This window comes from Pholis gunnellus (genome assembly GCF_910591455.1).
Source record: "Pholis gunnellus genome assembly, chromosome: 10".
In the NCBI taxonomy this organism is placed as follows: domain Eukaryota; kingdom Metazoa; phylum Chordata; class Actinopteri; order Perciformes; family Pholidae; genus Pholis; species Pholis gunnellus.
The window spans coordinates 13,097,990-13,123,949 of NC_136537.1; the positions used below are offsets into that span (position 1 = coordinate 13,097,990).

General features: G+C 40.0%; 1 protein-coding gene across 1 annotated transcript; it reads left to right on the top strand.

The window, feature by feature from the left end:
• The first annotated feature begins 1,664 nt into the window (after nt 1-1,664).
• Nucleotides 1,665-19,449, top strand: fbxw11a (F-box and WD repeat domain containing 11a). Its single transcript, XM_079167776.1, has 13 exons — nt 1,665-1,792; nt 6,310-6,378; nt 6,944-7,163; nt 7,633-7,819; nt 7,994-8,084; nt 9,023-9,160; nt 11,508-11,626; nt 13,477-13,726; nt 13,905-14,023; nt 14,306-14,416; nt 14,551-14,629; nt 17,754-17,918; nt 18,107-19,449. Exons 1-12 carry the CDS (start codon nt 1,754-1,756, stop codon nt 17,913-17,915), a joined length of 1,584 nt encoding a protein of 527 aa, XP_079023902.1. The 5' UTR covers nt 1,665-1,753; the 3' UTR covers nt 17,916-17,918; nt 18,107-19,449.
• Nucleotides 19,450-25,960: the final 6,511 nt, after the last annotated feature.

The following is a 25,960-nucleotide window of genomic DNA, read 5'->3' on the forward strand; positions in this document are numbered from 1 at the left end:
AAATATATTTTCCTTTCTTGCCTCATCGTGTCCCTACCCTCTCTCTCTCTCTCCTCCCTTCAACGCTTTCTCTCTTTATTTTATTTTTTTTCCTTTTTTGCATTTCATTTTTTTACTGGTAACTGCTGCTGTTGTATTTTATGAGAGTGGGGGATTTTTTTTACCTGGGTTTCTGTAGAGAAAGGGGGACAAAGTATTAAATTTGAACTGCTGAAAACCATTGCTACCTCCTCATCTGCTGTGGTCTCAATCTTGTGCTGTGTCTGTCGTCTTCCTGGGAAGGCAGGTCCTTTCTTTGCTTTTCTGACTTTAAATGAAGAATTTGAATGGTCCTGTGTGATTTTAAAAGTATACATGACTGCTTTTAGGTGATTCTTTTGTCAAATTGTTTCATCGGGATCCACCTCTTTATGTTGAAATTTGATTAATTTTAAATTGCAGAAAGCAAAAGTATTAGATCCGTTTGATCTCTTGGTATTCATTATTGTATACCTTGACATAAGGTGATGTGATCCGCTTAGAATTAACCTCACATTTTTTACCATCTGAGTCCCAATTACAAAATTCCAGCTGTGACATGTTTAATTGCTTTTGTGAATTAATCTGTGACATCGCTATGATCAGAAATTCATTGAAAAAGTGCATGTGTTGATGCAATTTTAAATGTGATATGTTGGTCATCTAGAAAATGAGGTTTGGCATTTGCTTGCTTCTATTGGATTTTCATTCATAACACTGAAGACGGAACTACCCAAGGAGTTGTTAAAGAATGACCTCGTTGAATACACCAAAAACTCATCCATTCTCATAAAAAAAAACGAGTCATTGATTCAGAAGACGAGCTCTGGAAGTAAAACTATTAAGGCGCTTGGGTCAATGAGTTCTTAGAGTAGGCACTGATGAAGAAGGAAACAAAACATCCTGCACATCGCAGCCTTAAAACTTACCCTGTGGGATTTGAATATTTCTAACATTAACACTCAATTGACCAGCCATGTTTCTTTAGCGTGAACTATGAGCTAAAGGGTAACGGAAACTGAAGTTGGATTACTTACTTTGTTTAACTTCTGAAATCAATCCGTGTTCACAGTTCCATGTTTTACTCCTCAAAGTTATCCTGTTGACCCGCTTTTTGCAGGACGCCTTTAGTGTGATTTATATCACCCGTCATCCCGCTCCTAATTTATTCCTGGGTGCATTTAATAATGAAAAATTAACAAACAACCCAAACCTCTTCTCAAAATTGTATTTGTCCATGTTATCACACAGCTATAGAGAAACCTAACCTTGAATCCTTGCATCATTTCTGTTACTGTTTTACGGAGCCGGATTTAAATTACCATCTCATGTAATGACACGACATTAATATAGCTAACATCCTGCAGCATCTTATTGCAAAGCTATGCGGATGATTGATTTTGCCTTAGTGTATTCCTCTTCAGGATGGCAACAGCATCTTCATCCATTTGCCCTTTTGTTTGGGGGAGTCACCGGGGAAGCCTTGGTAGCACGGTGAGCCAATCAATAAAAAGTAAAGCTATCAAATCACTCCCCTTTTGACAAAATCTGTCCAATCAGCGCGTTTTTTTCATTGCAATGGGCGTCACCATTCCCCCCACCCCACCCACCCTTTTGACACTGCCCCACCAAAGCTGTGTGGTTGAGCGAAGTGAATGACGTCTCTGCATTTGCGGGCCGCCGACGCAGGGCTGGGTTTCCATTTTCAGAGCGAGTTTCGGGGGGGATCGTCAACATGGAGCCGGAGATGGAGGACAAAACGTTGGAATTGATGGTAAGATTATTTTCCTTATGGCATCCGGAACATCCAAAGTGTTCATTATCACTCTGATAGTGGGGGAAGAAGCGCCGAGGCCCGATTCGACGGCAGGAATGGGGCTGTAGCGGCTCGTCGGGGAGAGCTGGAGGAGAAAGGAGGGGGGACCAGAAAACAGAGGGAGGGCCTGAAATTATCGATACCTTTTACTTAAGAACGCTCCGCATATTGGCCGGATTAATAACCAGGACCTTTACTTCTACGTCCGATACAACGTGTGTTGTTTGGGATAAACACCCGTAAACAGCGGGGGAGTTAAAAGGTTGTGTTCGGTCGTCGGCTGAAGACAGCCGAGGATTGTCGGGGTAGCGATCACTGCGGTGACGCTGCGCCACTTTAACTGGGCCCTGTTTGAGACTTAGCCATCCAGCTAACACAGGCTAGGAGGCGATGATCCACGTAAATTTACGGGTATGTTGTAGTGTGTAGCTTATGTTAAGGCATACCTACATGTTAATAGTTGTGTGGAACAGTCGGCTATGTCTAACGATATAACGGAGTGTTGCTAAAATTGTAATAACGCGCTGGTTCTCTGTTTATATTTTCAAAGTGCGTAGAAGGAAGTGTGTTGCTTTTTCATTCACATAGCGTTACCACGATTAGCGAGGTAGCAATTAGCTTAATAGCTAGCATGCTAGGTGTACTTGACATGCATTACCATACAAAAACAGTCACTCGGGCAGGTTGGTGAAAGGCTCTTTTGGGTAACCAGAAACACGAACTGTCGTCATAATGTCACTTTCTTCAATATACTTGTCAGATTTGGCCAAAGAGTAGCATCGTTTTCTTGAGAAATGATTAGCTGTCTTGGTAATATAGCCCGCTAGGCTAACGTTAGCTTAGTAATAGCCAACATTAACATTACAGGGGTCAAAGTGGTCTCAGGGAAGACTCCAATTAAGATAAGGACCAGATGTGTATTGTGAATGAACTTACACACGGGTAGTCTCACACTCGTTTGTGACTCGTACTCCATATCTGAAATACTGCACAGTGTATTTAACAAGTGAACCAAGTGCCATATTTGCTATTGACACAGCAAGTCAGGCCTAGAAAGTAACGTTAATATCTTGGATTGTTTAGTAGATTATGTTGACGTGAACCAGATGTCTTGAGTAAGCAGTGTGTGCCTATTGTTGTTAAAAGGGTGCTATTCACACTTACTACAGACGTTTATAGACACTGAATAACCATCGCTGAGAGAAATGAAATGCCTGTAAAGAGTCAAACTAGTAATGGAGACAGAACACCGACAGACAGACAACAAAATGATACAATGTAATAGTTACGTTCCTTTCCTAATGTTCCATTGGTTGTTTCTCTTTTATTTTCTTCTAAAAGTTCAAATGAATGATTAGAAACACTGAAAACAAACGTACCCAAGTGCTTCCTCTGTCAAGGAATAAGAAAATAGGTTATTAGTGTTGATATAACATTCAAAGTAATATATCTGACAAGAAGTTTATACATCATCTCTCATTCTTCTCCCTGAAGAGTGATTACACTTATTAAATAGAGGAAATATACATGTGTGCAGGGTTTGGGGGGGGGGGGGTCGTAATCTTAATCTACAAAACATTTAGTCTGTGTTGTGTCTGTGTATTTGTTTTGTCCCAGTGTTATTCACTAACCACTCATGAGAGTGGGGATGGCAGAACAGTGGGTGGTGTTTCTGTCAAAACAAGAGTGACAATATTGACAATTACTCCCATTGCCCCTCCCTCTCCTCTACCTCCCCACCCAGTTCATGTTTAATAATGCTCCTGTGTGTATGTTTATCAGTCTGTATCTTGTGCGTGAAGGAGTGTGTGTTCCTGCGCTCACTGTGCCAATGTGTGTGTAGCTCTAATACTGGTTTTTCCCCTTACTATCCCCCACTTCCTCCCCTCTTCTCTCCTCACCTTTTTGATGGTTACACACCTATCTCCTCTCAATTTCAACCCAAACCTTGATTATTAATTTTTCCATTATTTTGATATTCCCAACACTTTCCCGCACTCCACCTGTCGTGTTCCTCACCACCTCCATCCATATACCCATTCATTGATCCATCCATTCACTCATCTCCTTTGGTTTCCTCCTCCCCAACTTCCCTCATCAACCTCCCTCCTCTTTTCCTTTACTTCCCATCTCTGGTCTCTTGCTCTCCCCTTTCTCTTCCTCCCTCACCCTGTCCACTACGTTCTCCTCCTCCCTTCCTCTCTCTTTCACACAGTGCTCTGTGCCTCGCTCTCTCTGGCTGGGCTGCTCCTCGGTGGCTGAGAGTTTGTGTGCACTCAGGTGCCTGCAGAGCATCCCCTCCACCCGGGCTCACAACCAGGTTCTGCCTCTCTCCTCTTAATTCTGCTGCTCCTCCTCCTCTCCCTTCCCTTCCTCCCTTGCCATCTACTCACCCTTCACTTTTCTTTGCCCACTCCACACGACTCCTCATGCCACCTTGGTGCAGACAGCGCCCGTTCACCCCCTCACCCTCCTACCTCCTCACCTTCCGTTGTCCTTTCCTCTCTGTTTGAAGCACACTGCTCTCAGGTTCTTCTCTGGTGTGTCCTGAAACTCTCTCTGCTTGACACAGCATTTCCTAGCTTTATAAACTGTAATTTAATTCCTTGTAATCATGTCAAATCACAGTTCTTGCATCTAAATTAGGATACAGAATGCTTAAAAAGTCAAAAAGTGATTGTGCCATGGAATGAAAAAAACCTTTAGTAGACTATTTCCAAAGTAATCTGATGTGAGTGGAGGATGGACGCAGTGGGTACCAGAGAATAACCCCACAATGAGGAGTAGCATTTTCTCGCCTTCTACCTGGAGATGTGAGGGCCGAGGTGGGGGGGGGGGGGGGGGGGGGTCTTCCTTCAAGCTCTGAGAGGCTACATGCTTGCTTGCCTGCCTGCCTGGCCAAACCTGGTCTGTCTGTTTTTTTATTTCTCCTTCCTTCTCTTCTTCTGCTCTGCATGATCATCAACACCAGCAAGCCCATTCTGGCTTCTTGTCCCGTCTGCTTTGGTTCCTGGTACTTGACCGTTTTGTGTGGTTGTGTTGGGGGCCGACCACTGGTGTTCTCTGTTGGCTTTTCCCTCCACAAGTCGCAGCATCACAAAGTTAAATGGAGAACTACACTGATCAAAACATGGAAGCGTTTTGGGTTTCACTTTAGGAAGAATAGCCAGATAAATAGTAATCCTGTTTTTAAGATAGGCCCCAGGTTCGGCCCGCCAATGACAACCCGTGGGTCTCCGGAGAAGCACTAACGGATAGGCTAGTAAAATAAATACACATGCCTCTATTCCTGCTTTTCAGCTGTTTTTAAAGACTTTGAACGTGGCTCAGTCATCAGCAGAGCCTTGATCCTCTCCCAGGTAAAAGGACATCTGCGTCCCATTTCCCCCAAATAAGTTGAACATACCTGCGAAGAGGGAATATCTGTTTTTCAGAACTTAAGAGTGCAAATAATAGCAATTATCTATCCGTCCCTTTCTGATGTGTTTCATATATAGATGTGCTCTTTCTGATAATTTGGGGAGAGTTTGCAGTGTATCCTTTGGTCTTTGTACTTCAGGAATATGTTTGTTTGAGGAAACGGTTTGCAGTCATGTTGGTTCAAGGTGGTCTCCTAACATCCGGCGTATCATCAGTCACAACAGAAAGCATTAAACATGAAGCCCCCTAAGATCATAGCAGGTCTCCTTGTTGGTTGATTTTTCTGCCTGATTCTCCATGACTCCCAGAGAAGTGTGTATGCTATAAAGAACCTGCTATTTGTCATTTATTCATATGTTATTTTCATTGTTTAAGTGTTAAGAGCCAGGTTACATGGACAGCATCTCACTCTGTTATTGTCAATAAGTGAATTTTGCTATAACCCTGTTATTATGTTGTTATTAAGTCTCTAGCTACTGAGTAATGCACTTGTAAGGGATCTACGTGATGCTAGACATGGGTGAGATCTGGTTACCTCCCAGTTTTCTGTTTTTTTCTATCTTGTGTATACGCTGTAAGACCAATATCTGATTTTAGTTTCATTGCCGTCATGCCTGAGCTGCTGCCAGTGACATACCCAAGATGCTGCAGTTTAATTTCCTGTCCAGACTACTTAGCCCAAATCAGACAAGCAAGCGAATAGATTCCTTTTTGTTGCAGTTCTTGGTTTCTTTCACTTCATACGTGTGTGTGTGTGTGTGTGTGTGTGTGTGTGTGTGTGTGTGTGTGTGTGTGTGTGTGTGTGTGTGTGTGTGTGTGTGTGTGTGTGTGTGTGTGTGTGTGTGTGTGTGTGTGTGTGTGTGTGTGTGTGTGTGTGTGTGTGTGTGTGTGCACGGTTGTCTGTGCGTGCACACCCTTCCTTGGCTGTGTTTGTGGCACTCTTGTGTCCAGCGCTGTCCACACCGCTTCCCTGGCTCTTACAGTGCCTGTTACACCGATGCAAAGAGAATATAACTAACCCGCACTTTGTCTTTTGTTCTGTCCTTTTTCTACAGAACACGTCAGGGATGGACTCACAGAACCTCGTGGACGATCTGTCGCCAAAGAAGACCACAGTTCTCAAGGTGTGTGTGTGTGTGCATCTGATTTTGTATGTACCCATGACCTCAGCTCGGTGAAAAGTGAAGCTCATTTACATTCACACCATTTCAAATGGTCAGGAATGGCATGTATTGTATATATTGTTGACTTTTAAATCTTTTATCAAGAGGGAACGCTCATATAAAGGTTAAAGCACAATTTTAACAATGTTAACTGTGATTAATTTTGATTCTAACAACTCGTAGTGTATTCTGTGCCATCAGATATTTTTATGGATATTCTGTTCCCTACATGCCTTCAAGTAAAAACCGTACACTAATGTTGACAAATGCTGATTCCATTAACATTTATTTGAACCATTCTTCCTTTTTCCCACTCATACACCCACAGACTTCTAGTTTTTTAATGAGCTTTAACCTTCGGCAATAAAAAAACATTTTTAGCTAAATCTAACAATATAACTACTCTCGATCCTCTTCGCAGACTGTTTTTAAAAGATGGAGAAAAAAAACTAAGTGGCGATATTGTGTGTATTCTACTGTATTGAATAGATTCAAACTCAAACAGGTGTTTTTCTATAATTTACAGCTTAGTAATGGTCCTGTTGTGGGGTCCCGCAAACGCCCGTCAGAGGGGAACTACGAGAAGGAGAAGGAACACTGCATCGCCCTGTTTGACCAGTGGTCGGAGGCCGACCAGGTGGAGTTTGTCGAGCGCCTGATCTCCCGTATGTGCCACTACCAGCACGGCCACATCAACTCCTACCTCAAACCCATGCTGCAGAGGGACTTCATCACTGCGCTGCCAGGTATATATATAGATATAAAAACAAGTACTCCAGTGTGAGCTCCGTCTTCCCTCAATGCAGTGTAGAGTTAGGCACACTTAAGACATTTCCATTTTATTACAGCTTTCCTTGAAAAATGCCCTGAATTTATAAAAAAGATTATTTAGTGTTTTTTATTTACGTCCTGCTGCATGAAGACAATAGTTGGAGTTGAGAGTAAATTAGGCCTTCTCATGAACACAACATTAAAAAGGATAAAACTACAGAAAGTTTGCACTACAGATGACATTCCTAAAATTTCCACCCAGGTTTTTGCACTGTTGATTTTCTTTATTTGATTTTTTTTTTAGGCAAATATTTGAGTTAAATACCAATTAACACGAGTTACGTTTGAAAATAGTGAACCCCAAGTTTCAGACACACCGACCAGATGAAATACTCGTAGGTTTTCAGCAAGTACTCGCTCAGCCTCTTTTCTTCCTCCCTTAAGCCCAAGGCTTGGATCACATAGCGGAGAACATCCTGTCTTTCCTGGATGCACGCTCGCTGTGCTCGGCAGAGCTGGTGTGTAAGGAGTGGCAGAGGGTCATCTCTGAGGGTATGTTGTGGAAGAAGCTCATCGAACGCATGGTCCGCACCGACCCGCTTTGGAAAGGCCTGTCCGAAAGACACCAGTGGTGAGAATGGACATAGACCCATTTACACACGCACATACAGGCTTAGCAATCCTGAGGTATTTCATTTAGGATAAAGGAAAGGAAGAGAAGTCTGGTCTCGAGTGTCTGCTGTAGATGAAAGAAAATCCCAGTGTGTACAAAGCAGTTTTCATTCTTGTGTTTTTCTCTCCGTAGGGAGAAATATTTGTTCAAGAACCGCACGGCAGAAGTCCCACCCAACTCCTACTATCACTCCCTTTATCCCAAGATCATCCAAGACATAGAGGTAAGAGACGGAGCTTTCATTTGCACCAGATATTATTTTCCTCTGTTGTTAAAGATGTCACTTTGCAGTTTGTAGGGATAGAATGTCGTATCTAGGCCTGTGCTGATCAGATATTGACCTTTGAAGGGATGATCGGCGATTGTTTTTTCCTCTGCCGATATTAAGACGGTTTTAACCAACTTACTATCGGAACTAAGTTAGTATAAAATGATATCTATTATCTGCGCCCTACTGTGCACTTTGAGAAGGTTCTGGTGGAACAACACGTTCCGACTCACCAAAACTTTGCAGTCCTTAAGAGTAATGTTATGGATAGGGCCGTATCAAATGTCTGTCTTTTCTTTTTTACATTCAAATCTTTGAGGTTTTTTGGAAAATGGCGAAACTATGATTTAGTGTTATTGTGGTTATCTAAATGTAATTTATTGTGCTGTTAGATTGCTGCTAGACGGGTTGCTTAATACAGGCGCGTGCCCCACTGCTGAAAATGCTGTTTTTTGAAAAGCTTAAATGAGGAATGAGGCAAAATACTTTATAAAAACATGTTGTGTATTTTGTTGTTCGTGTTCACTTTTGGAGAAGATGTAGTCTGAAGATGAGATGACAAGAAATGAGAAACGACCCTAATAGTATCTCACAAACTCTAAATCATGAATTGATTCATTTTAAACTAACATTCATTTTTTAGTATAAACATCACTTACTCACGTTTTTTCATTGACCTCGTAAAAGGTCTGAAAAGTCGAAGCAAACGTTGATTACAGCTAATTAATAGCGTGGAGTTAATTTTCTTGGTGTTATTCTAATCCCAGTAATGTCATGACCACCTCTGTGGTTTGATCACATTCCATTCTCCCTGCTCAGCTACACTGCTTCTCTCTCTCTAATGGTGGCCTTCTGTGTGTGTCTTTCTAATTGTTTCTCTCTCTTTTCTCCAGACTATTGAGGCAAATTGGCGATGTGGCAGACACAACCTGCAGAGGATTCAGTGTCGCTCAGAAAATAGTAAAGGGGTTTACTGTCTCCAGTACGACGATGACAAGATCATCAGTGGCCTTAGGGACAATTCCATCAAGGTGTGTATTGAACGTCAAGGACAATCTGAGACTTTGACCACTAATGTTACCGTTGCCGCTGTGCCGGGCCACACATTGGCTCTTTTTCTAAACTTTCTAACTACTCTATCATTTCCGTCTGTCTTCTGTGAAGTCACCCCTGTAATCTTTGCCTAAGTGGACACTTTATAAACATGCAATGCACAGAGAGCTCATGGAAACAAAACCGTATTGTCTATTTATTACAGCTGGTAGCACCCGTTCTGTACAGCAGCAGAGGATATGGATTAGCTGGCTAGGGGCCCCCAGAGACACATTTTGCCCGTAAAAGCCCACATTTTGTGTTCTTTGTCACATTCTAGTGCACTATTCCATCATCTACACTGATCTTAAGTAATGCATGTTTTCATAAGTTCACCTACCTGATTGTTATTATGTTGAAAATTATTGTGAAGGAGAATTAGGCCAAATCAGCTGTTATTATTCAAAACCACCCTATTCCTGACTGATGAAGAATCATTAGACCTTATTTATTATTTGTGTATTGACACCTTCACTCTGAGGTTTATCAAAAAATGCCAAAATGAAGTTTAATATATTGTTTTCCTAGAAACATAAATTAAAAACAATACTTTTTCTGGCTTTTTCTTCGTCCCAGCGTTTCATTGAAAAAGCGCACCAAGTGCTTATTTATGTTTCGTATCACTACTCTAACCACCGTTTGATGGACCAGCATCGTCACTTTGCATCTATTTGGGCTTCTGTCTTATTTGTTTGACATTGTTTTTTCATCATGAGCACCAACCTGAGGATGCTTGCTTCATACTTTGTATGGATGAGCTCGTCACTGATCAATCTGGCAGGCATAACGTTAGAGCAATGAGGACAGTCTTTGGGAGACGAGGTGTACGGGGATGAAAACACAACATTCAGTGTCCGCCTGGCCGATCTCCTCCCACAAACGGGCTTTTTGCTCTTTATTATGATGGTGTCTGGCTGAAATATAAAGGTCAGGATAGACAAACACGGCCATAACGAGCTTCTTCACCTGCGCTTTTCTGAAAAGTTCAAAGATTTTAAACAAGACGCGCTCAGAGCAGCCGCGCAAAAAGGCATTCCCTGGTCGCAGCACTTTTTCTCTTGGTGGCTGCACACATTCTCTCCTCATTGAGAACACTTTAAAAAAAAAGAAGAGAGAAACTCTACATGGACACAGGTCCTTCCTGTGTTTTGTCATCAATTACTTTTTCTAATATTTGTCAAACACTGAGCATGACTCTCTTCTCTGCTCGGAAACAACCTCAGCTGAGCAAGTGCACACATTCATATACAGATCTCTATGATTATGCTCGCATTGTTTAGAAGCGGCTGATTTAAAACATCATTGCTTCATTGGCCATTACCCTGCATCTTTCCACATGTCTCCCACACGGTATACCAATGATAACGGCAACCTCCTTAACAAAATACAAAGTTAGAGAGTTTTGTCATTGCACACACAGAACGGACAGCTGGCGGACCAGGAGGAGGGGAAGTTGACAAAAAGTGTATTTGTTAACAATCGCAGACCATGCCTTATTATAATACAAAAGAAATGACATGTAATAATAGATTATGATGGAATTTGTTCAACACAAAGTCTAACGCAACCACTGCACTTGTACATCAACATATACATGGAGCTTTAACATGGTTCAGACTTTTCCCCACTACTGATGAGGCTGTGAGAACATGGCATGTGTCAGTCTGCTCTACTCCCCCAAACTGACCTGTAGAAGTAATTAACCTTGGTCCTATTTGTGCATTCAAGCACCAGCAGAGGTACAAACGTGTTGGCTGTGAGATAGACATGCTGTGTATGAGGTTATTTCCCTCCTACCTGGGTTTGTGTATTTATGAATTTGAATCTTTCCCTCTGGCTCAGTATGGCTTATCATCTTATTGTCTATGGCGCTGAGCTGAACCAGCAGACACTGAGACAGAACACAAGTGAATTACAGGACAAAAGGGCTCAGCTCTAAACCAGTTGTGTGTTCCACTTATCTGTCTGGCCTGGCAGAAGATGATGAAGAGGAAGGGAGGATGGATGGATGGAGGGAGGGAGGTAAAGAGCGGATTTGTCTTATTGTTGTCCTGGAGGAGGCTGACGCACACCCGGGCGCCAGCTGAATGGCTCCGAGTGTACACACTCAGCGGTGGGGAAATGGGGCATGAACGCTGCTGTGAGAACGGGCCATTCTTAGCGTGACCCAAATCTGCAACCTTTTCACAAACACTAATTTTCCCTCTTTTTTGTTTTTTCTGTCTCCCTCTGCTTCACTCGTCTTCCTCCCCCGTCTCTTCCTACTCCTGTCCTTTCTCGTGATAGATCTGGGATAAGCAGTCTCTGGAGTGTCTGAAGATACTGACCGGTCACACAGGATCAGTGTTGTGTCTTCAGTATGATGAGAGGGTCATCGTCACCGGGTCCTCCGACTCAACTGTCAGGTACAGCACACCTATAGTTCCAGAGGGAACACTGTATATTGGAATAGGACCAGGGAATACTGTTGGCAAGATTTTAAAATATTGAAATTGCTGAGATAACACAGTTACTCATTAGGCTGAAGGTTTGGACCACTTTAGGGGATTTACTGCACAACTATGCCTGGATCAAACATCTGTTGTTTATCTGTAGTTTCTAACGCATTTTCAGTTGGAACACACTGTTCATCCGTTAACTTAGGCAATATAAGGACACAAAGAGTAGACGGACACTTATATAAACTAGATTTACAAAACAAAAAAATGTATTCTCATAAAAACTGTAACGATCAAGTTATAAGTCAAAATGAATATAGCTTTCTCATTGGAATTATTATCCAATAGTAATATTAGTAAAGGTAAGTTAATATCAGTGGTAGTGGTGTAACGGACCACGGTTGATCCGTACAGAACGCCTCTCACGGCACGCATGTGAACCGCGGATTAATTAGTTTACCGTTAACCATCACAGTGTGAAATAAAGTTTACTGACGATCGTTATCCACCGATAATCAGTCAAATATGCGAGCAGGACATCAGCATTTATGCTTTTCTAGTCGCAGATCTCTGATAATGTTACATTGTAAACAACCAATCTGTGTTTAAACTGACACGAGGAGAACGAAGGGTTCACGCTCTGTTCAGTGAAAGTGAGTATTGGGCGAAGGTAGTTTTATAACGTTATGTGTTCACATGTGATCTCATAAAATATAGTGTTGGTGAGAAACTTCATAAATAGATATTAGAGATGAACTATGACCTGTTTACAATAGCTATAAACAGCTTATAATACATCATTGAAACTACCAATGACTAGATTTATTTCATTCATAAAAATACAATCTTTTATTTCCTTATCATTTGAATTGTGTTTTTAATGAAGAAAACAAAGTAAACGGTCGTTGTAGTTGCAGTGCTCAAATGAGGGTGCTATTGCTGTAGACACTAGTCTATCATTTCAAATACTGTATGCTTATAGTCTCATGACCAAAATACCCACTGCTGCCCCCAGCTTTTCCATTATTTCCCACGCAACCTACAGCTGCTGCTCAGTCAGGCATGAAACATATAAATGTTGTTTATTAGTTCATAATGAGTTAGATTTACTGTCATTACTAGTGTGTGTGTGTGTGTGTGTGTGTGTGTGTGTGTGTGTGTGTGTGTGTGTGTGTGTGTGTGTGTGTGTGTGTGTGTGTGTGTGTGTGTGTGTGTGTGTGTGTGTGTGTGTGTGTGTGTGTGTGTGTGTGTGTGTGTGTGTGTGTGCTTGCTTAGCTACTGCACACAGACGCTCGACATTAATTATCTTATTACTTCCTCCGTACTCGTTGGTTGGTATCCAAGGAAAGCGTGACTTCACTTCCTTAGCAACAGCTTGACGGGCACTTTGTAGGTTTTGTTGTCCACTTTTCCAGCGTGTTCTACACGTATGCAGTTCAGACAGTATGCGTGAACTCTTGTTCCTCTCCATTGTAAAACTAACAAACATAATTCTCTTTCCTGTCTCCATTGTTTTTCTTCCTTTCCCGTTACATATCTTTTCCACTCTCCATCTTCAACCTTCTTTTCTTCCCCCTCTTCCCTCTGTCCTCATCTAATTGTTCTTTCCTACTCACCCCTTCCTTCCTATCATTTTCCACTTTTCTCTCCCTCTTTGTCTCGCTCCCCTCTCATTCCACATCCCCATTCTTCCTTCCTGCCTTTTCTTTTACTCTTTCTGTCACCTCTGCCCCCATCATACCACCACCATGTCAATTCTCCCTACTTCTGTTTCCTCTTCCTCCATCCTTCTCCTTTTCCCCCCTCATCCTCTGTAGGGTGTGGGAGGTGACAACAGGTGAGGTACTGAACACACTGATCCACCACAACGAGGCAGTTCTTCATCTCCGCTTCGCCAACGGACTGATGGTCACCTGCTCCAAGGATCGCTCAATTGCTGTCTGGGACATGGCCTCTCCGACTGACATCAGCCTACGTCGTGTCCTTGTGGGACACCGGGCTGCCGTCAATGTGGTCGATTTTGATGACAAATACATTGTGTCCGCCTCAGGGGACCGTACCATAAAGGTAACAAGAGCTAACGAGGTGTTTTCTATGATAAACCTTATCATTTACAGTTTAATCTGTTCAACTAAGTCCAACTTGTTCTATAGTTTCAAACCCGCCAAGTGGTTTCAAAGTGGTTGTTTGGTAAGCTGTACTCCAGGCCATTGTTTCACAAAGCCTTCCATGTTGCTGTTTGTAGGTATGGAGCACCAGCACCTGTGAGTTTGTGCGCACACTAAATGGTCATAAGAGGGGCATTGCCTGTCTACAGTACAGAGATCGTCTGGTGGTCAGCGGCTCATCTGACAACACAATCCGGTACGTGTGCCAGATTAAAGATGTATATGGTTTATATAATTATGTAGTGTTTCTATTTAGAATGCACATTGTTAATATCTCTTCAATCAAAACTGTTTATGTGACAATAATCTAAATGTATTAAGATGATTGACGGGTCTATTTTTCATGCAAGACCGGTCGGTGATGATTAAATTAAGTAAAAATAATATCTGTCTTCAAATGTCCTTGTTTAAGATAGTGTTACAGTGTAGGAAGCGTATGTTGCCTTATGTGTGTACTAAGACTTCTCTCTCTCTCTAGGTTATGGGACATAGAGTGTGGGGCATGTTTGCGAGTACTGGAAGGTCACGAGGAGCTGGTGCGTTGCATTCGCTTTGACAATAAAAGGATTGTCAGCGGTGCCTACGACGGGTCAGTTTCACACACACACACACACACACACACACACACACACACACACACACACACACACACACACACACAGCTTTGTACACAGAGACACATTTTGTTTCTGATGTCGTGCTGACTCATATTTCTCTCTGCAGCAAGATCAAGGTGTGGGACCTGCAGGCAGCCCTTGACCCAAGAGCCCCAGCCAGCACATTATGTCTGCGCACTCTAGTGGTGAGTACCTTTATGATTTAGCCTGTGGCAACATGGCTGACTGACGGAGACCATGCACAGTTGTCTTAAGAGCTGCCGCAATTAGTCCGCGTAATTGATGACTGAAAAAGCATCAACATGAATATTTTAAATTGTTTTGTCCTTGTACCTGCTAAATACACCCATAAAGTTGTCTGAGTGCTACCTTTTAGAAATTCCATTGAGAATTTAGCAGGTTAATAATGGGCTCTGTGTCACTGAAGTGTGGGCAGCAGCCGACACGTTACCCGGTCTCTCTCCAAGCCGCAATGCATGGTGCTCCCCTTACTCACTTGCTCTTCAGACATCGTGGACGAGCTAAACTTATGCTGAGGCCTAAACGCCAGCTTAGGTGACATTCAGCAAAAGTCCTGAGACTTTGCCAGTCTGTCCTAAAGGGGGGGGGGATCCTCATGCGTTGCAGTATGGAGGGAGACTCGGTGCTGCCTAAAAGCATGTGAAAGACGAACGTGTTTTGTATGTTTTCTTTAAGCGATATCTTGTTCTAAGATTGGACTTTATTTAACTTAGTATGTGACTTCTGAAGGTTAGTGCTAGCGTCAGATATTATTTTGGGGCTTTACAGCATCATTACATATCCACACATCCAAAAGAAAATCTTATAATTCCAGGTTGTAATGCAACAACATTTTAAAATCACCAAAGGCACTGTTTTCCATAAAAGGTTGTGGTATGGTATGTCATAAATAAGTCATTATATAGTATGCTATATGATGAAATGCCATCGTATAGTATGTGATGAAAAGGCCACAGCATTTTGTGTCACAGTATACAGTAGTATGTCATAACAATCCCTTAGTAAAGCAATATGTAATATAAAAAGTAATATTATGGTATGTCATTAAAAAGTCATATCAATGCATACCATGAACATCATACTATAGTATAACATAAAAAAGTCATAGTACAATATGACATTAAAGAAAAAGGAATTCATAAAAAATAGTAATATGTCATAGTATGCCATTTAGAAATCATACAAAGTCACAGTAAAGTGTCGTAATATTATAGAATGTCGTATACAAATCATAGTAAAGTATGTCATAAAGTCAGTGTAGTGTAGTATGTCTAAAAGTTGTAGTTTAATACTATAATACATCATTAAGGAGTCATAGTACTCTGGATATTACTTTAAAAATCGTAACTGTGTAGAATAAAAAATATCCAAAGTCCTACCTTCTCTCTCAAAACACTATTTTCTTTTTCACCTTAGTTTTAACGATCAGTAACATTTCACATTTTGTTGACTATATTTAGAATCATTAAAGAGCGGATCACTCATTTAAGGGTTTTAGGTACAATTAGCTAAAACTAAAAATTAAAGTCTACCATCACCATGCATATCATGTTTAGTTGTGGATTTAAGTTTATTATCAATGGTCTTGTTGTTTAATTATAATGCAGAGATGATGTTCCAATATTTTCTCTACTCTCAGTGATCTAAATGGGGTAGACGCCATATTCAAAACGCATCCATAAATGGCATCTGAGGTTGGAGTGCCGACGTGGTTTCAGAATGTTCTTTCATGTCAATCTGCGGCTGAAGTCCAGCGTCTCCCAACCTTAAAGTCTTTATTTAGGATGTCTCGGATGAGGTTGTTCCGCTCTCAACCGTTATGTTCTAATATCAAATGTAACAATCTCAAATGTATTTATACACTGGTAGGTCAGCCTGCAACCAATATGTTTCACCGGTGGCATGATTACCGTCATGTCCACATGTTTTTTCAGTCCATGGTCTGCCTGTATGAATAGTATGAATAGTATGTCAACTAGGGCTGCAACTAACGATTATTTTAATAATCGATTAATCTGTCGATTATTTGTTCGATTAATCGATGAATCGGATAAAAAAAAAAGCATTAGTTTCTAACCCTTTTTTCAACTGACAAAACAACAAATTCACAGTGCAAAAAATCTTCAGAAAGTGCACAAACGGGTTGCTCGAACATCCCTGAGCTGTTAAAGTAATAATTTAAAAAAATAAATGGACTAATATCAGGAGTGGGGTTCAGCGGGTTACCCACGCCTCTCGGCCAAGGGTAGACACACGCTGATCCACTCAGTGTGGCGCGCGTGCAGCCCCAGACATCTAAGGGCATCACAGACCTGTTATTGCTTAATCTCGTGCAGCTGAACGCCACTCGTCCCTCTGAGAAGCTGGACGCCAACCGCACGGGGCCACATAACTAGTTAGCATGCCGGAGTCTTGTTCGTTAATGGAATTAACCAGACAAATCGCTCCACCGACTAAGAACGGCCATGCACCACCACCCACAGAATCCAGAAAGAGCATCAATCTGTCAATCCTTTCCGTGTCCGGGCCGGGTGAGGTTCCCGTCCCTCTTAATCATGGACCCAGTTCAGAGAAAAACCCACAAAATAGAACCTGTAGCCACACTGGTCATAAAAGAATTGTTTCTTCCTGATGTTCACGTTTATTATTGTCCTCTCATGGAAACACCGGGAAAACTAGAGACACAAAACAGCTTCATGTACAAACAACAAAGAAACAAATACTCTGTCTCTCATCACCTACAAGTATAACAGCACTTTAATGAGTGAACTGAATACACGTCACCGTGTTCTGGTAGACCAGCAGTAGAATAACACGGGGAAGAAAAAGTTCGCTGTTTTCTCCCGCCATTTCTCATCTTTCTGAGCTCCGCTTAACTTCCGGTTTAATGGTCACGTTAGAAAAACAAAAGCTCGTCTATCATAAGTAAAACAACGGCAAAACGGTTACGAGTTAAACACAAGGTACCCAAAATGGCAGTAAATGTAATTATTATAATTGCAGAAATAAACTAAAAATACAACTCGCGTAAATCAACTTCCGGTGTTGTCACGGCAACGTTTATACGCCGGTCAGCGTCAGCTACAGAACCGGAGTCCTGTTCCGTTATTCCGAGCTGCTGTGAACACTCAAACATCTCCGCGACTTATTGAGTGGCGTAATAATCGCGCGACACAACGAATCGATAATGAAATTCGTTGCCAACTCTTTTGATAATCGATTTTTATCGATTTTATCGATTCGTTGTTGCAGCCCTAATGTCAACATAATGTCGTTCTGTGTTTTCAGGAGCACTCTGGCCGCGTGTTTCGTCTCCAGTTTGATGAGTTTCAGATCATCAGCAGTTCTCACGATGACACCATTCTGATCTGGGACTTCCTGAACGTCTCGACCAATGGCCAGTCAGAGGGACGGTCTCCCTCCCGCACCTACACTTACATTTCTAGATAGCAGGTACAAAGACCACACACATTCACACTTGGCTGATTAGACCCTTCTTTAAAATCCGTCCTGCATCACACATGAAGTTGTGTGTGTGTGTGTGTGTGTGTGTGCATAGTTAGAGAATCATATTCAGCCAGTATGTTGACGCTTGCTGAGCAGACCCTGGTGTGATTGCAGACTCTGTACTACCCCCCCAGGTGGCGCCATCCACCGCACCCTTTCTCGGAGGAGCCCAGGGCTGATTGGCTGATGGGTGCGTCCGTCATGGAAAAGAGCCCATCTCTTCTCTTTCCTCCTCGTCATCTCTCTGTCCACCTCCCACCCTGCCCCCGCCACCTCCACCTCCTTGCCCGTTCTGACAGACCCTTGAGTTTGTGCCCATTGCCTGCCAGTACTGTGACATGCACACACACACACACATACACACACACAGATAAGGATTCCCTTCTACAGAACCAACTCAACTCTCCAAAGAAGTTCACCTTGTACTACTAATTTATGTTTTGTAAAGTACACTAATGACAGTATTAATATTAGTCCTTATATAAGTCACGAGCTCCCTTTTTGTCCCCTTGACACAAACTTAAAGCAGCTTTTGCTCCATATATATATATTTATATATATGTGTGTGTGTGTGTGTGTGTGTGTGTGTCTGTGTGCGAGTGTAATATACATACACGCACATAAACACACATACAGTGGCACAGTTGGACAGAGGATGACTGGAGCTGTGATGCGGGAGACAGAGACTCTTTACTCGGCTCCAGGAAAGGAGGGAAGGAGGGAAGGATGGGAGATGGAGGGAGTGAACGAGGGAGAAATGTGTTGGGATGACTTCCCTGCTCCCTCTCACTCCCTCACACTCCTCCCTGTATTTCTCTCCAGCCCCTCCCCCCCCCCCACCACCACCACCCCACCCCACAACCCTTCCCCCCCCCCACCCAGCCCTAACCCCCAGAGATGCACACTCGCTTGGAGTATGGGGGCACACACACTCAAGTTTGTGAGTGTGTGTGTTTGTGTATGTGGACTTGTGAAACGGCAGAACGAACAGAAGCGTCAGACAGACAGACATGCATGTGAGGTTGCCTTGGATACAGCATCCGGGCAGACCTCTGCTTTTTTTTCTCTTTAACTCTTATTTTCTTACTGTTTTTTATTACTGTTATTTTCTCATTTTATTTGCGTATTTTGGTTCTTAGTACAAAAATCATACTAAGCGTAGTCCTTTCTATTTCCCTCTCTCTCTCTCTCTCTCTCTCTCTCTCTCTCTCTTTCTCTCTTACTGCCTTTTCCTCATTCTTTCTTCTAACTTCGACCCATGTTCATCTGTCCCTTTCACTCCATCTTTCTCTCCCCCATCATCTACGTGCTTGCTTTGGTTATGAGAGAAGCTGGAACTCAAGAGCTCAAATTTAGCTGTAAACGGAGTTGTCTTGTCAAAAATTGTGTTGTATATTAAAAATGATTTTTTAAAGAAGAAAATGACCTTATTGTGAATAAAGTACTTGACAGTGGTGGAGTGTTGAGCCAACTGTAACATGAATGAGTTTGATTGTCTGTCCTTGTCTGTGTGCACGTGTGGGTGGATTTGTGCTGTTTCTATCTAACATGTACATAAAACACTCCGTAGGCCTTAAGTTTGTTCCTTTTTGTTCTTCAGACGAACATAAGGGAATCGGTGGTTATGTGTCCCTCTGACAAAGAAGTTAGACTGACAAAGAATGTATTTCTATTGTGTGGATTCCTGGACTTTTCTTAAAACACTCAAGATTCAGTTACTAGATATTTCTGGAGATCACAGCATCTTGTGGTCTTCCTGAGTGGAGTTTTCTCAGTTGACCAATTCAACAATCAGCATCTCGACTATGTCTGAAAAAATCATTAGAGTTATAGTATAGTATGTTAAAAAAAGTAATTAAAGTGATGATAATGTATGTCAAAAAGTGATAATATATATTTTTTTAAATGTCAGAAGACTAATGAAATATTGCTTTTGAATTGTGGTTCAACAGAATCATTTTAATGAAAATGGACAGGACAAAAACGATGGTACCCGTAACTTCATATTTTGTTGCACAACCTTTTGAGGCAATGGATTTCTGTAACTCAATGAGACTTCTGCACCTGTCAACGGGTATTTTGGCAAACTGCTCCAGCGGTCTCGGGTTTGAAGGGCGCCTTCTCCAGACTGCATGTTTCAGCTCCTTGCACAGATGTTCAATAGGATTTAGATCAGGGCTCAGAGAAGGCCACTTCCGAATAGTCCAATGTTTTGCTCTTAGCCATTCTTGGGTGTTTTTAGCTTTGTTTTGGATCATTATCCTGTTTGAGGACCTGCGACTGAGACCAAGCTTTCTGATACTGGGCAGCACATTTCGCTCCAGAATGCCTTGGTAGTCTTGAGATTTCATTGTACCCTGCACAGATTCAAGACATCCATGTGCCAGATGCAGCAAAGCAGCCCCAGAACACAACCGAGCCTTCGCCATGTTACACAGTAGGTACGGTGTTCTTTTCATTGTATGCTTCATTTTTGCATCTTGTGAACATAGAGCTGATGTGAATTGCCAAAAAGCTCCAGTTTTGTCTCATCTGTCGAAAGGACATACTCCCAGAAGCTTTGTGGCTTGTCAATATGTATTTTGGCAAATTCCAGTCTTGCTTTTTTATGATTTGCTTTTAATAGTGGTGTCGTCCTCTGTTGCCTACCATGAAGTTCACTTTTGCCCAAACAGCGACGGATGGTGTGATCTGACACTGATGGACCTTGAGCTTGGAGTTCACAGTTCACCTGTAATCTCTTTGGAAGTTGTTCTGGGCTCTTTGGTTACCATTCGTATTATCCGTCTCTTCATGTTGTCTTAAATTTTCCTCTTGCAGCCACGTCCAGGGAGGTTGGCTACAGTCCCGTGGACCTTAAACTTCTGAATATGTGCAACTGTAGTCACAGGAACATCAAGCTGCTTGGAGATGGTCTTATAGCCTTTACCTTTAACATGCTTGTCTATCATTTTCTTTCTAATCTCCTGAGACGACTCTCTCCATAGCTTTCTGTGGTCCATGTTCAGTGTGGTACACACCATGATACCAAACAGCACAGTGACTACTTTTCACCCTTTAAATAGTCAGACTGACTGATTACAAGTTTGAAGACATGTGTGATGCTAATTAGAGGACAGACCTTAGTTTAACATGTCCCTATGGTCAAATTATTTTCTATCTTTTCTAGGGGTACCATCATTTTCGTTTTTTTGTTTTTTAAATGATTCTGTTGAACCACAATTCAAAAGCAATGTCTGATTTTCATTACTTAATTTTCAGTAAATTTTTATTTATTATTACTTTTGTCAGTTTCAAGTTATTTCAGTGACCATTGTGGGTTTTTCTTTAACGGAAGGGTACCAACAATTATGTGTATGTCGAAAGAATCCATAAAAAAGTCATAGTAAAGTATGTCGAAAAAAGCTATTGTGTAATGGGTCGAAAAAAAGTCATAGTATAGTATGTTTAAAGTTATAGTATTGTAGGTCAAAAGAAATCCATGAAATAGTATAGTCTGTCAAAAACAATCATATTATAGTCCCGTAATGTCATAGAATAGTTAGTCAAATATCATACAAAGGTCCTATAGTATGGCAAAAAAAGTTAAAAATTCTCAGTATAGTATGTCTTTCAAAAGTCATAACATACCACAGTATAGTACGTGTGTCATAAAAAAGTCATAAAAGATCATAGAATAGCATGTGCTGAAAATTATCAATAAAAATTCATATTATAGTATGTCATTAAAAAGGCGAGATAAGGCAAGGCAAGTATTTATACAGTGCATTTCAGCAACAAGGCAATTTAAAGCGTTTTTCATAAAACATCAGAAGACAGAGTACAACAGAAAAACTTTCATGTAAATACAATTTAAAAATCATTTAGGAGCCAAGAGAACAGAAAATTAAAACAAGCTGAAATAGAATAAAAACGAAATTATTTAATACAAGGCAGTGGCAAACAGAATAGATTTCAGCCTTGATTTAAAAGAATTGAGGGTTGCAGCTGACCTGTAGTTCTCTGGGAGTTTGTTCCAGATGAATGGTGCCTGAACAACTGAACGCTGCTTCTCCATGTTTACTTTGACTCTGGGGAAAGAAAGCAGACCTGTCCCAGATGATCTGAGAGGTCTGGATGGTTCATAACATAGAAGAACATCACAAATGTATTTTGCCCCTAAACCATTCAGTGCTTTACAAAACAACATTAGTCTTTTGAAATCAATTCATTGACAGGCAGGAAGCCTGTTTAAAGACCTCAGAACTGAGCCATGTGATCCACTTTCTTGGTCTTAGTGAGAACTATAGCAGCGGCTTTCTAAATCAGCTGCAGCTGCTTGATTACTTTTTTAGGGAGACATGTGTAGACAACGTTATAGTAGTTGACTCAAGTTTTTCCAAATCCTGCTGAGAAATAAGTAATTTAATCCTGGATATCTTCTTGAGGTGGTAGTAGGCTGACTTTGTAACTAACATAATGTAGCTATTGAAACTCAGGTCTGAGTCTGTATAGTTTTATTGTTAAAAGTCATAAAATGTCATAGTATAGTATGTCATAAAAAGTCATAGTATAGATTGTCATACAAATATCATATAATAGTAAAATTTGTGATGAAAAAAATACAATGGTTAATCAAGAAAAAGTCCAAAATAAGCCACAGTATAGAATGCTGTTAAAAAAACATTAAAAGTCATGGTAATGTTCAAACAATCCTACTAAAGTTTTCAAAAGTTTTATGTCATAAAAAATAATATAGTATGCTGTAAAAAAGTAATGTCGTAAAAATGTAATACAAAGGTCTCAGTACAATTTGTCAAAAATATAAAAGTCATAGTATGTCGTGAAAGAAGTAAAAAAAGTCACTGTATGGTATGTCATAAAAAGTCATACTATATTGTGTCATTAAAATGTCATAGAATAGTTGTAAAAAAAGTGTAGTATGGCATTAACAGTCATGAAATGTAATGAATAATTAGTATTATGTCATCAAATTATCATACAAAGGTCCTACTATAGTCAAAAAATTAATAGTATATAATTGAAAGTCATAAAAAGTCAGTCAGAGTATAATATGTATCAAAAGGTCATACTAAAGTATTTCATAAAAACTCATAGTATAGCATGACATAAAAATATCATGTAATACTCGTATTTGTCATGAAAAAAATAACAGTATGTCATTAAAAAAAAGTCATAAAAATGTCACAGTATAGAATGCATTTGAAAAGCCATAGCAAAGTATGTCATAAAAAGTCCTAATATAGTTTAATATAAAAAAGTCATGGTACAGTATGTCAAAAACCTATAGTGTGAACAAGAAAAAGATTATGGTGTACTCATAAAATGACATAAGAAGGTAATAGTATAGTATGTTTAAACATATGTAAAAGTAATAGTATATGTTGTAAAAAGTCATAAAACAGTCATGAAATGTCATAATTTAGCAAATCATAAAAATGTCATACAAAGGTCCTACTCTAGTGTTTAAAGAAAGTCATACAAATGTATTATGTAGTATGTGGTTATAAAAGTCATAATATAATATAATATCTCATTAAAAGTCATCCAAATTCATAGTACAGTTTGTCAAATAAAGGTCATACTATAGTATGTCATGAAAACATCAAGTAAAAGTATAATATATTGTACAAAAGTCAAACAATAGTATGTCAAGAAATCATCATAAAAAAGTCAGAATAAAGTGTCGTAAAAAAATCATAGAATAAGTAGGTCATACTATAGAATGTCATGAAAATATGATGGACAATTTTAAGTATATGTCCTAAAATGTAATAATATAGCGTCATGGAATGTCAGTATAGTTTGCCATAAAAAGTCAGAGTAATATGACATTAAAAGTCATACAATAGTGATAAATCATGTTGTAAAAAGTACAATATTGTGGAATACAATATCCTAATATAGCACGTCGTAAGAATCATGATATTGTATTCAAACAAAATGTCATAAAGGTCACAGTAGAGTATTCAAACAATCTGTTAGAATGTTGTAAAAAAAAGTCATATCATAAAAGAGAAATGCAGGTGTTTGTCACTGAAAAGTAAGTGTTGTATTTCATAGTATGTCAAAAATATCATTAAAAAGTCCTAGTATAGTGTCATAAAATGTCATAAAAAGTCATAGTATAGTGTCATAGTAGGCCTATAGTATGTCAAAAAGTTATAGTATATTATGTCATAAAAATATCACTAAATAGTGATTTTACAATATGACATATACAGTTGAATGTTTTCAAAGTGCATAAAAAAGTCATAATATAGTTTGTGATGAAAAAAGTATAGGATAGTCAGTCTGAAAAAAGTCATAGTATACTACGACAAAAAAGTGAAAAAAAGTATTGTCAATTGTACATTATGTAATAAAATGTCATTTTAAAATGAGTCAAAACATGTAAAGAGTCATACTAGTATGTCATAAAAAACACCCTATATTATGACATTAAATAAGTCATGAAAAAGTCATAGTTTTACATGTCATACAAATGTCATCGTAGAGTCGTAGTTTTTTTTTAAATTGTACGTTGTAAAAATGACATAAAATCTTGTAATATAGTATGTCATACAAATGTTCTAAAAAGATCATTTTCATGACGTACTATACTACGTCATGAAAATGTCATACAAAGTCATAGAAGAGTATATCACAAAATTGGCATAAAAAGGTCATAGTAAGCTATTATATATATATATACGTAATAGAAAAGTCATTGTATAGTATATTTTAGAATTTTACAAAAAAGTCAAAGTATAATATGTCATTAAATTGTCATAGCATCGTATCCCATAAAAAACGTCTCTAGAGTATTATGGTATACTATGTGGTAAAAAAAGAATTGGACAATATGTCATTAATGTGTAATAGTCAGTAATAATATAGCTTGTCATAAAAGGTCCTGTAGAATTTAATTTAAGGTCATAGTATAGTACGTCATGATAAAGTTACATTATAGTATGTGATAAACAGTCATAGTAAATAGTATGTCATTAAAATATCATAGTATAGTATGTCATAAAATGTGCCTTGAAAATGTCCTAGTATCGTATCTCATAAAAAAGACTTAAACCCGTGGAGCAGCGGCTGAGTGGCGGTGATGTATTCAACAGTGTGTGTACTGGTGGTTCAGTTAGCTGTTGGCTGTTAGACAACACACCATCCAAAGCAATAAGTTGAGCAAAATGTTTTCCCCCGCTGTGTCTCTGGCCACAGAGCAGCGACCGGGAAGTGCATAGCAGTGTGTGTACTGGTAGTTCAATTGGCTGTTTGCCAAACTCACCGTCCAAAACACTGAAGGAGAGCAAACTGTTTTCCTCCACTGTTTCTCTGAGCGCAGCGTACACACACAGAAGCGAACGATCACAAAAAACGAATTAAAAAGTCATAGTATGGTCTCTCTTGATGTATGTATGTGTATGTGATTATGTCCTTCACATATCTCAATAACCGTTCATCCAATCTACTTCACACTACCCAAAGACTTTCATTGTCGAAGTTGGGGCAACTTGGTAAGATTGTGTTGTTTCAACAATACACTTTACATTTTTGCCCGTTACTCGTTGGTGCAATTTGGATATGCGCCATGTTCAATACAAAAAAAACTTTGAATAAACAAGGTATAGTGCTCTGTGCAGCAGGCGATTTACTTAACGTGTTACACAAAACCATCTTAGAAGAAGTCATTTCAAACTGTGACTTTGCCATTGAGAAAAAGCTTCAGTGGCGTTCTTTGCCCTTCTTTCAATGAAGAAATACTCTCCAGCTATGATATAACTGATGCTCTTGCAGCATCTAAGCTAACCTCTTTAGGAACCGCCATTGTGTTTTAGAAGGACCAGTCGCCTCTCCGTGTCCTCTCGCACACACCTAAGACACACCCGTAGCTGCCAGTTGCTCTTCAGAGGACAATTGGACTGATTGGTCCATGCACTTTATTGCCGGACACATACTGATAATATAATCATTTTTTTTACTTTTTTATTTATTTATAT

Excerpts from the sequence above, each read along its gene's own strand:
- fbxw11a (XM_079167776.1), top strand. The coding sequence starts at position 1,754 with ATGGAGCCGGAGATGGAGGACAAAACGTTGGAATTGATG. Across the intron at positions 7,820-7,993 it reads CTGTCCGAAAGACACCAGTG|GGAGAAATATTTGTTCAAGA; the intron begins GTGAGAATGGAC and ends TTCTCTCCGTAG. Across the intron at positions 11,627-13,476 it reads TCCTCCGACTCAACTGTCAG|GGTGTGGGAGGTGACAACAG; the intron begins GTACAGCACACC and ends CATCCTCTGTAG.